This window comes from Homalodisca vitripennis, chromosome 2 (assembly GCF_021130785.1).
Source record: "Homalodisca vitripennis isolate AUS2020 chromosome 2, UT_GWSS_2.1, whole genome shotgun sequence".
Classification (NCBI taxonomy): Eukaryota; Metazoa; Arthropoda; class Insecta; order Hemiptera; family Cicadellidae; genus Homalodisca; species Homalodisca vitripennis.
In genome coordinates this window covers 90,740,181-90,753,182 of record NC_060208.1, presented here as the reverse complement: position 1 = coordinate 90,753,182, position 13,002 = coordinate 90,740,181, and the positions used below count along the sequence as shown (strand labels likewise).

General features: G+C 33.0%; 1 protein-coding gene across 7 annotated transcripts in view; it reads left to right on the top strand.

Moving 5' to 3' along the window:
• LOC124354346 overlaps positions 1-13,002 on the top strand; it is a 90,981-nt gene that overhangs the window by 56,628 nt on the left and 21,351 nt on the right. For 6 of the 7 annotated variants that reach the window (XM_046804726.1, XM_046804724.1, XM_046804725.1 and 3 more), the window contains 4 exons: positions 1,698-1,913; positions 3,718-3,948; positions 5,477-5,692; positions 5,973-6,104. In XM_046804726.1, coding sequence (XP_046660682.1) covers positions 1,698-1,913; positions 3,718-3,948; positions 5,477-5,692; positions 5,973-6,104 — 795 coding nt within the window. The remainder of the gene's footprint in view (positions 1-1,697; positions 1,914-3,717; positions 3,949-5,476; positions 5,693-5,972; positions 6,105-13,002) is intronic. The other variant, XM_046804727.1, reaches the window with a different exon arrangement.

The following is a 13,002-nucleotide window of genomic DNA, read 5'->3' as shown; positions in this document are numbered from 1 at the left end:
GTCTGGGCTACTTGAGGTTATAGACAAGGAAGTGACTTATGGTAAATACTGAGATTTCACTGGAGCCGTGAGCGAGAAGTGAATGAAAGTTATTAGAGTATTATTTTTAAATGAGTAATATTAGTATCTTCGATGGATTAATATATCTTTTCTGATAAGTTGGCTCACATAGTATTCAAAAGTTTCAAAGCACATTCCCAAATTTGTGGGTTATGACATGAAGGTTAATGTAAAAAGTAAAAATTGTAACAAAGTAAAACCGAATATTTTATGAGCATCAGAACAGAACACAAAGGACTCTGTAACCAACTTTTACTGCTACATGTTTTACTGCAAAGAGCAGTCAATCGAATAACATGCTTATACCAATGCCATGCTTGGTCTCAAATTATTGTATCTGCTAGAGCTGCTAATATAGCACCATTAAGTGACCTTAGGTAAAAAAGTATAGAGGCTCTATTGCCAACCAAAAAATACAAAAATACAGTTTTGTGATGCTACTCATGTAAATTATGAACTATAACTGTGATATATCAGCACGTTCAAAGCAGAAACCTTGAGTCCCATTATAATACATTTGTTCCCTACTGATTTTATTTCTAAAATAAGTCTGAAACTAAGGTGTTTGCCAGCAGATGATGCTTCTATCAGATTTAATCTATATTTTGACAGGGATTAAATTTAGGATGAGGTATGAGCTTTTGACTTATATGTAGTTGGAATGACATAACAAAACGCAATTATTTATTTTGCCACTATACATATATTTGTTACAGCATGCATATATTAACTAATTATACGTTGGCCTACCTAAGAGGTAAACGTTCTTTTCAACAAATTACATCACTAAAATTAAACTTCACTGTTGGAGTAAAAGGCCGTTTCTTAAACCCCTCTAGAGAGCAGGTTTTTAAAACAAGCACAGTAAGTTGATTAATAAAGAGTGGTAAATTGTTAAAAGAATTTACCGTTAGTAATTTGTTTTACACAACGTTTACTTAACCTACTTAAAGTAAATTGTTTTTTTCCTATCGTAAGATGAAATATTATGAGACATATTATTAAAGTTACCAAGATTATTATTTAAAAACATTACATTAAAAAATGTATGCAATGGAGGCGCAATTGACTTTTTATAAGAATATGAATATGACAAACAATCATTACTCTGGTAACTATTTATATGACTAACACTTTGGAGGCAGCACTGGTATTATCCCAAATACCTATGGATTTATATCATTAAATAATCCTGCGATATACATTTTGATCCGCAAGAAATGATCATCTTAAGATTTATAGAGCTACGATAAAATCATCAAAATCGTTGTCAATTATACAGTTATAATTTCTAATTGACTCCGGTCTACTGTTGAATTATACTGACAGCCCATTTCGAATTCTTTTAAATGCACAATTATGAGTTAACTATGAAAACTTAGTAGTGTTTTAAAATTTACCAATTTTAAATTATTATTATATTTAAATATTTTTTAATTTTATCTAAGTCTGCTAAACATGGTGAGGTGTTCTAAATCTGCTACGGAAGTACTACTAAAATAAAGTAAAAGTTAAGTAAAATATTGAAAAATTTCTAGGAAATTGATTTAAAGTGGTATCCTCACATTTTGTGAAAATGTTCATGTACCACTAATTGTTTAAATTGTAATTATTTATTATGTATATCCTTTTTGTAGTGTCCCAGTGCAATGTGGAGGACAGACAATGGAGGGGAGAAGAGGCCAGATTTATATCACAAGGAGTTCAAGTGACAGGAATAGAGGCTGCTGCTTCTGGTTATCCTTCATCATCCATGCATATTTACTCTCAACCTGTCCAGGTGTCCGCTGGTAATACGTGGCCTCAAGAGCAAGAGGCGGTTGGATCACTTTCATCTTCTATGTATAATGCAGGTAATTTAAGATTTATACCTTTAAATATAGTATATTTATATGTTTACCAATTTGAATGTATGAAATCCCGTATATTACAAGATTATAAATCATTTTTTAATTTGTAAGAGAAGAGAAATGCTAACGTGTAAAAGGTATGGATTTTTTTAAATACAAGCCAAATTGGAGGGAAATATCTGTAGATGGCGGATGAATGAATTTGATCTTTTCTAGCTATCAAAGCCGTACTTTAATTTAATCCTAGAAGAACATTTGTATTTCTGTTTACTATAGTTATAATTTTTACCTAATTTAATTGGGCCTGACCTTACATTTAATTAAATAATTAGTTAAGAAAAAAAATATTATAACACAAATTTTGATGAAGAAACGTCAAAACCATTAATTGACTTTATAAAGATAAATTAAATGTAACAATATGAAAATATAAAACATAAGTACAACGAGGTATTTAGAAATATTTTATTCCACAATATTTATTTTTTGTTGAAGCTATTATAAACCATAACTTAATTTATAATATGAGGAGAATAGCGTAATTATTTTAAACATACAATTGTAGTGAAAGTGATACAAACCACATTATAGAAACTAATACTAATGATAATAGTGAAAATGTATAAATATTTTTTACTTTAATATTTAGAAGTCAGTGATAATAATTGTAATACATGAAGTGCAAAAAATACTCCACAATTATGTATAAAATTGTTAGAAAATGTAAAACTTTTTGTATTTTTTCAAGTCATATGTTCGCGGTCAGTTCCACGATACTCTTTCTATCTTTTTACCTTATTTACGTACTACAGGTATGTTAGAATTTACATCTTTAAATTCAGACCTAATTTACCTAAACCAAAATAGGCTACCAAATCTATTGCACCATGCCAAGTCACTTTAAACGTTGTAGAGATCGCTAATAATTACAAGGTTTATTCTGTTTCCAGCACTCACCCTTCCTTAACAAAATCACTTGATACTTCACCGTAGCATAACAGAAAACAATTGCTTTTTTTTAAGTATGTTATTTCTTCTTCAGCTTAAAGATAAGTAAGCATACGTTGAATATATATTCCTTATATAGTCATAAGGTTTAAAACTTATGTTCTTTAAAATACTTTAAAATTAATTATTAATAAACAAACTTGTTCTATAATCTCTATTTAGATGAGCAAATATGCATACAGCGGCTCCTAGTTCACTTTTAGGTGCAACAGAAAATCAATATAAAATCCTGTTAAAGTACCATAAATGTACAGATGTAAACAAATACTCTAGCTGTATTTTTCTAAGCAGTTTCGTAAGTAAATATTATCGTTAAATTTTTTGGAAATATAAAAATTTTAAACGAAAAATCTGTTTGCTATCAATGTCAAATCTGATAGCAATGTGGATAATTCTGCTGGGAACCAATGTACAATCTTTTTGGTTATTGTTAAATCTGCTTCAAATGAAAAGAATAATATATTACAAGGTTGTGAAATCAACTTGGAGGCAATCTAAAATTTATTAAAATGTTGTCAAATATGCTTGCAATTAATATAAAGTCTATTGGAAATCTTTTTATGACTGCTTGGAAGCACTGTAAAATTAATTAGGAATGTAAAGAAATCTGCTTCAAACAAATAAAATATCTGTCTATGTTATCACATCTGTTTGGAATCTAGCTAATCTATTGCTAGGTTGTCAAATCTGCTTGGAATCAGTGTAAGATCTATAGTGTGTGACCAAACTGAAGGTAAGATTTAAGATTAAACAACTTTCCTATGTAAAAACACTGTTAAAGTTTAAACTTTGTATACAGTATATCCGCTTTTAGTGTCCCAATACAATGTTGAGGACAACCAATGGAGGGAAGAAGAGCCCAGATACATATCAGAAGGAAGCCAAGTGACAGGATCAGGGGCCGTTTCTGGCGAATTATCTACACCATCTACGTATATTCAGTCCCGTCTTGGCCAGGTGTCCACTGGTAGGACATGGCAGCTAGAGCAAGAGGCGATTGGATCCTTTTCATCCTATACATCCACTGCAGGTACGTTAAGCTCCTTTCAATCATTTAATGATTTAATTTGAAAATATGAAATCCCATCTACTAACCATCATAAGCGATTTTTATAAATCTGAAAAAATAGAATTGCTAATGAATCAATGGCTGGATGTTTGTCAGAATGAATCCACATTAGAGGAACAAGTGCTCTGGTTAGTGGATCATCCACATCGTCCACGTTTGGTCACCCCCAACGGGCCAGGTGCCTGTTGGCAAGACGCGGTCGCCATGGCAAGAACCACTCTGCTAATTTTCATCTTAATTATATACTACATATACTTTTGGATTTTTACCTTTCAATAAAGGGAAGATGTAATATCAAAGTATCAAAGTAGATCATCAAATCTATAGCACCATGATAGGTTACTTTTTAAGTCAAGTTCCAGAGATCACTAATGAGTGCAAGGTCTAGTATTTATAGTCTAAGCTGGCTCCATCACTCATTTTTATTGAATTAAAACTCATATATATGTGTGTGTATATGTTGAAATATACACTGTGACATTACACTGTGACAGATACGGCAAAATACAAAATAATTGAATCGGAAAAGTGAGCGCTCTGTGGAAGTAATGGTAGCACATTCACCCGGCAAGTGGGAGATCCGGGTTTGACTCTCGGCGGAGCAAGTACTTTTTGTGATTGAATGTTTATTGAAATTATATATATATATATATATATATATATATATATATATATATACACAAGATTTTTTTCGTGATTCCAACGATAGTTTATCATACGCTGAATATTTATTCGGTCAAAGTTTGACATTATCCTTTTAATATTATACTTTTACATTACTAAACAAAAGCGAACGTACAGGAAGACTGTAATCAATGAAACCATTTAAAATGAGTATAAAAGACCCCGACAGAAGAGTTAAAAAATTCGTTAAAAAAACTCCCTTCAATTCCAGTAAAATTCTTCTTTGGGGCAGTGAAAAAGATTAATAAATTTTAATACTTTAGTACCTTTCTATGAAGTCTTATCACAAAAGGAGAATCGATAGATAACTGTTAAATTTTAAGGAGGAATTGTAAGGCCATAAATATTGTTATAATGCTAAGATTAGCTATTTATTGTAATGTAAATGATCATTTTATGTAATAATACACCATTAAAAATTAAGTACATAAATGTACTAGTTCTTCAGTTACTGGTTATTTTATTAACGTAATAATTACGTTACTTCAAACATGGATAAAAGTATGATTAATATTGGATGGTAAAATACTTCGACATATAACGGAAATATCATTAAAATTGTAGTAAATTAACGAATCATTTCTAGGTAAAATTTAGGAAATACACTTGAAATCAATTCTTTACATGCCATTCTTATTGTGCCACATTATTAAATAAAGATGCTATTTTCAACTCACAACACTTTCAAGTTTAATTGCATTCGATTAATGGTTAATGGTTTGATCGATTAGAGTCTTCCTGTATGTTAGCTTTTTATTAATAATGATAAACGTGGTATTTAATTACATAGTTTATTCTTTCTTAGTGTCTGAATGCAGTACGGAAGACCCCATATGGAGCACATATGGGCCCGGATTTATGACGGAAGTAACCCAAAGTGCAGGACAAGAAGCGGTGGCTGGTGGATCATCCACATCATCTACTTTTGTTCATTCCGACCCTTGCCAGTTGTCTGTGGGTAAGATGTGTCCATCGAGACAAGAGGCAATTGGGTTACTTTCATTAAATTTACCTACTGCAGGTACGTTCAGATGTATACATGTGTTATAATAACGGAAGGTCCAGTTAGGCATACAGACAACTTCCATCACGATATTATACGGTTTTAGTGATAAGAAATTAAGATTATCCTATATCCAGAGACCTATTCTTGAGAAAGTACATAATTTTATCTACCTATACTTTGACATCAATAATTAAATTCTTAAATATTATTTCATATGATTTCTCCCATCAATATTTAGTAAATAAATTTGTGATTGGCTACGTATCAAATGATAAATTTTCATTTATGTTATAAGGAATCCAGTATAGTGGTCCCGGATCAGGCAGATCATCCACGTATGTTCCTTCCCACTCTGGGTCAGTTGGTAAAACGTTGTCACCACTGGAAGAGGAAATTGGATCACTTTCACCTTATTTAAGTACTGCAGGTATGTTAATGTTCGTATCTGTTTTAAAACAAGATCCAGGACTTAGAGTAGGCATAGATTATTTACATCACCATAAATAATCTAGCTAATCCATAATAAGTTATTTGAATCAATAAAGTAAAAATATTGAATCGTTAATAATTGTATTTATTTGTTGTACGATTCATAATTTTAATTATCTAAAAATATTAATTACCATAATTTATAAATGTGAAACTTCACAGATTAAAATACCACACCCCATGGAGGGCCTATTTGTTGTTGGTTATTATCAGTTAGTGGAACCTGCACTGGGTACAGCGTAAACCTTTCTTGTCCCCCTCCACTCAGGAAACCTTAAGTTATATTCAGGTTTGATAAATTATTAATCATAAATGCTGAATTACTAAAGTTTAAATGTGAACGTAAAGGGCAGGTGTATGTTACTGCGGAAGATGATTGTTAGAGTAGTTATAGTTCTCTTAGTGTTGTAGCAAGCCTAAACGTAAGGGACATACCGAACATCCCTACAGTGACTGGTAGAGCCTGGAAGATAAGAAGCAAGCACCCCTTTATCTAAGTTGGCTTGACTGAAATAATGCTCATTATTCGTCTTCATGTAGTTTTACTGTGGTATATTGAGGTGGTTCAAATTTCACGCCAATCTATTCTGAAATATGATGGGTACTTAAGAAGCTCTAGAAACAAACAGGTTTAAGTGCACTATTAGTTTTCTCAAGTATTTGTTTCATTGAACACAGGGGAATTAGGTTAGTAATTTAAATATTACAACTCCTCATGGCTTTCCCATGGACACTTTTTAATATCGGAATGGGTATAAATTTAGAGAACAAAATAAGAATATGATTTTACTATATATACGAGATTAGACGTTGAAATGTGTTTGTTGATATAGAGTAGGCTAAAATATACAATACTATTATTTATATATATATATATATATATAATTTCAATAAACATTGAATCACAAAAAGTACTTGCTCCGCCGGGAGCCGAACCCGGATCTCTCACTTGCCGGGTGAATGTGTGTGTTTATATGTATATATATATATATATATATATATATATATATATATATATATATATATATATATATATATATATATATATATACAGGGTGTCAATTAAGTCTGGAACATCTTTTTTAATTTTTGAAACATAATAGAAAGAAATACCAAAGTTCACACGTGCTTACTGGTGATAGTAACGCACACATCTGCCCAATTACCGACCGGATAATCCCTTTGGGGGACGGTCCACAAGGATTCAGACAAAATTCTTAAATAGCAGCATAGGTCAAGTTTGGTATAAAATTAAAGGTCATACACATCATCCACAGAAACTTGCCACTTCCAATCTTAGGTCTTACTTAGCAGAGTACAATGCCGCAAACCGGACTTAAAAAGGTGGATTCATTTAGTAGTTATAGCTATTTGAATTTTAAAACAATTGAACAACAAATTATTAAGTATTACAAGTAAACACCAATTTTTAAGTACCTGTGATCAAAGTAAGTGTTCAAAACCATCCCTACTTACCATCATCTGACAATGTAGTAATCGAAGCCAGGAATCAATAATTATTACCAATAACACAAATACTGTTAGAATGTGAAAGTGGCAGATTGGAAGTGGCAAGTTTCTGTGGATGCTGTGTATGACCTTTAATTTGATACCAAACTTGACCTATGGTGCTATTTAAGAATTTTGTCTGACTCCTTGTGGACCGTCCCCCAAAGGGATTATCTGGTCAGTAATTGGGCAGATATGTGCGTTACTATCACCAGTAAGCACGTGTGAACTTTGGTATTTCTTTCTATTATGTTTAAAAATTAAAAAAGAGGTTACAGACTTAATTGACACCCTGTATATATATACCAATTTGTAACAATATATATAAAAAAAAATATATATATGTGTGTGTGTGTGTGTGTGTGTGTGTGTGTGTGTGTGTGTGTGTGTGTGTGTGTGTGTGTGTGTGTGTGTGTGTGTGTGTGTGTGTGTGTGTGTGTGTGTGTGTGTGTGTGTGTGTGTGTGTGTGTGTGTGTGTGTGTGTGTGTGTGTGTGTGTGTGTGTGTGTGTGTGTGTGTGTGTGTGTGTGTGTGTGTGTGTGTGTGTGTGTGTGTGTGTGTGTGTGTGAAAGAAACGGCCAAATACTAAATAATTGAATCGTAAAAAGTAAGGGCTCTGTGGTATAATGGTAGCACATTCACCCGGCAAGTGAGTGAGCAAGTACTTTTTGTGATTCTACGTTACAGTCGACTCTCGATAACTCGAACCTCAATAAGTCGAATTCTTTGATAACTCGATTTTTTTCCGTTCCCTTGAGAAAACCTGCGAAGTCGAAAAAAAAACCATGCGTAACTCGAATTAATTTTGCACCCGAATTTTACCTCAATAACTCGAAGTGATAGAAAAATTACCTCTATAACTCGAATTTCAGTAGATAAGTCGAAGTCTTTAAATACATTATCTCTACAACTCGAAATTTTCAGATCAACCCTCGCTAACTCGAAGCTGTGCTGTGTTTACACGTTTACAGCGAACCTGTGTTAGGTCATAGACCTAGCCGAACAGGTCTGGACATGTCGCTGAATTGTCCGACTGTCTACCAAACGTCAGTGCCGTGTGCAGTCAGTTCCCACGCATTTAGTCAATAGAGTGGCACGTTCTCGTTCCCGGTCTAACCCTGTTTTGCGTTTAGTGAATGTGAGTGACTACAGTACAATATGAGTGACAACGTGAGCACTAGAAAAGTGAAAATTTTGAATATAGGAGACAAGTTGAAGATAATAAAGTAAGTGGGTGAAGGGAAGAGGAAAAAGAAAGACATTGCCGCAGACTTCAACATTCCTTGCAGCACGCTGTCAACGATCTTGAAAAACAAAGAAGAAATTCAACAAAGGGCTATCGAAGGTAACTTAAAATGTAAAAGGAAAAGAAATGCTGAATTTAAAGATGTAGAAGAGTGCATGATTAAATGGTTTAAACAGTGCAGAGAAAAAAATATTACTCTAGGCGGCCCATTGATAAGAGAAAAAACTGAGCACTTTGCTAGATTCTTGGGCCATATAGAGTTTAAAGCCAGCAATGGGTGGCTTGAAAATTTAAAAAAGGCACAACATTTCTTTTAAGAAAGTTTGTGGAGAAAGTGGAGCTGTAGACGATGACGTAGTAGTTGATTGGATTGGCTTCATTACCAGATCTCATTAAAGATTATGACCCCAAAAACGTATTCAATGCTGACGAAACTGCTCTGTTCTTGAAGTGTCTCCCTGATAAGACTTGCAAGTTTAAAGAGGAATAGTGTCACGGGGGCAAACACAGCAAAGAACGAATTACTCTTTTGCTTGCGTCAAATATGACAGGCACAAATATGTTAAAACCTCTAGTGATAGGGAAATCAAAAAAACCTCGATGCTTTGCTGGAGTAAAGTCATTACCTGTTGACTACACAGCAAATAGGAAAGCATGGATGAATGCGGAGTTGTTTGCAGATTGGTTACTTAAGTTACATACGCAAATGGGCAAAGGGAAGCGAAAAATTATTTTATTTATTGACAAGTTCAGTGCTCACAACACTATTCCTGAGCTCAAATGGGTTAAGGTCCAGTTTTGACCAGCAAATACGACATCAAAATTACAACCTCTGGATCAGGGCATTACTAAGAATTTTAAAGTTCTTTACAGAACTGAAGTTGTAAGAAGATTTGTGGCTGATATTGAAGACGGAAAGGAGTGTTCAATCAACCTGTTACAAGCCATGCGGTTGATTGAAAAGTGCTGGAAAAGTGTAAAAAAACAGTTGTCAATTGTTTTAATTCGTGCGGGTTTGCAATAGATGGAGACCAAGATGCTCCAAGTGACAATGACCATGAACTAGAACCGAGACTTCCCTACGCTGAAGCTGAGTAGACCCGAAATAACGAGCTCCCGAATTTAGACTTTGTTGATTTTGCAAATGTCGACGAGGGTGTTTCAGTCTACGGATCATTTTCACATCATCGCAACTGTAACAAGTGAAGACGTCCTCTCTGATGATGACAATGACGACGGCATGGAGCAGCCACCGGACATCACAACCAAGGAAGCCAAGGCCGCAGTGAACACTTTACGTAGCTACTTAGAACAATCAAGTGACGTACCAGACAACGTGTTCTCTGCTGTTATTGTTATTCAGAACATTATAGACTTAAATTCTGAAAAAAACCTTAGGCAGAAGAAGATTACGGATTATTTTCAAATTTGAATTGTATGTACGTATGAATTGTAGGCATACATTGCAGTGTGACAGTAAGTACAAATAAATGCTGTATGTAGTTACAGTACATACATTAGTTTTTTAAACGATGTAGGGAATAAAAAACACAGTTTATTTGTACCTCTATAACTCGAATTTTATTTTGTTGACCTCTGTAAGTAGAATTACCTCTGTAAGTCGAATTAAGTGAAATATTACCTCTATAACTCTATTCTAGAACTATTCATAAGTGGAACTATACGTAACTCGAACAAAACAGCCGATCCCTTGAAATTCGAGTTAGCGAGAGTCGACTGTAATTGAAATTAAATTAGGCTATTGGCATTTAAAAAATTTTATGAATATATATATATATATATATATATATATATATAGAGAGAGAGAGAGAGAGAGAGAGAGAGCGAGAGAGAGAGAGAGAGAGAGAGAGAGAGAGAGAGAGAGAGAGAGAGAGAGAGAGAGAGAGAGAGAGAGAGAGAGAGAGAGAGAGAGAGAGAGACATTTGACATTTCTTTATTTTACCTGCCCCGGTTTAGACCAGAGGTCCACTCTTCCACCGGAACAGGCATCAAATAAATACAATCCTTTTTACATTTGAGTTGTGGTTATACATTTATAAATGAGTTATTATATTTTACTAACAATAACATGTTTGATTATAGATTATTTTATGTTTAGATTTATGGATTTTACATTTAAACATTTAAATAAGACAATAAGTCAACGAAGTACCATCAAATACATTCTTACATCTAAAATAAATCAATTATATCTTGCCAGTAAGTTTTTCTTTACTTTTTTCAAAAACACTTTTTCACTGTTACAATCTCTAAGTTCAATCTGTAATGCGTTTAATTTTCTAATAGACTCAACATGGAATGACTTTGAATAAATTACAGTTCTATGTCTAGGAAACTGAAGAATTACATTACCAAAACGTGTTTCTCTTAAATGTACATTTCTCATAGTCGTATATTTTTCATGTAAATATGATGGCTCTCTTCTTTTCAACATTTTAAAAGACAAAGAAAGCATATTGTATTCTAACCTCTCCTTAATTTTTAGCCATCCTAACTGCTTGTAGTAACCTGTTACATGTTCATCCAATCTGAGCTTGAAAATAAACCTAACACAAGCATTTTGTGCTCTTTGTAATTTCTCCACTAAAGTACTGCTTATATCACAATAAGCCATACTAGCATAGTCGAAAAATGGAAAAATCAATGTTGATACCAACAATTTTCTAACTACAATAGATGGATTGAAACTCAACCGCTTAAACTGGTACAAACATTGAAACACTCTCTTATATATATAATTAATCTGATCTGACCATGACAAACTATTTGAAATCCTTAATCCAAGATTCAAAACATTTTTCTCATATGGCAAAACAACACCATCTATGACCACATTGTTGATTATATTGTAATCCAAGGTATTTAAAAGTCTACTAGTTCCTAAAATAATTGGTTTGCACTTTGCAATATTTAAACTTAAACCATGAGCTTTACACCAAATAAGGAGTGTGTTCAAATCTGAGTTTAAACCTTGTATAGCATTATTTATGTTATTAACATCAGCATGAATGTACAACTGCAGATCATCTGCATATGCCATGGATTTACAAAACATCAAAGAATCACACATTCTATTTATATACAGAGAAAACAACAAAGCTGATAAGGTTGAGCCTTGCGGTACACCGACTATGTTACTCTTCCAGTCTGAGTATCGGCCACTTCCGGTTTTAATCTGTTGCAACCTACCATTTAAATATGAACTAAACCATGTTACTACATTATCACTAAAACAATAGGAACGCAATATTGCTAACATTAACTGATGATGAACACAATCAAAAGCACGAGAAAAATCTAGTAATATTAACACCGTTAATTGCCTATTGTCCATTGCTCGTCTTATATCATCTGTTACATTTACAAGGGCCGTTTGAGTACTAAAATTAGGTCTATAACCAGACTGATATTTGTACAATAAATTGTTATCACACACAAATTTACACATTTGTTGGTACACTATCTTATCAATTATTTTTCCAAATACACACAGGATATTTATAGCTCTATAGTTCTTACATTCACTTGGATCTGGTATCTTAGGCAAAGGCAATACAAGAGAAAGTTTCCATTGCTGAGGGTATACACTATTCATTAAAGAAAAATTAAACACATGGCATATGACATCTTTAACTTCGTTAAAAATCAACTTTAAAAACTTCAAGTGTATCCCATCACTCCCAATGGCATTTGAAGATATTTGTGAAATCACCTTACACATAACATTTGTGTTAACCTAACTAAAACTAAAATAATCATCAATTCTCATATCAAATTCTCTTAAACCATTATAATAATCAATCATTTTAACATCAATATCATTATTAATTCCACAAAAAAACGAATTTAATTCATTAATATCAACAACAGGATCACTCAATTTTTTAGACTCTTTACCCGCACCCTGATCTCTAATTGTTTTCCACAGAACTCTACTCGAAACGTCTGTTTTGAAAAAGTCATCAAAGTGTTTATTTCTAGCGTCTCTGACTTGTCTCTTAATACTATTTCGTAACACTCTGTAATGCTCCCATATAACAGGATCTTTAGTACGTACATAG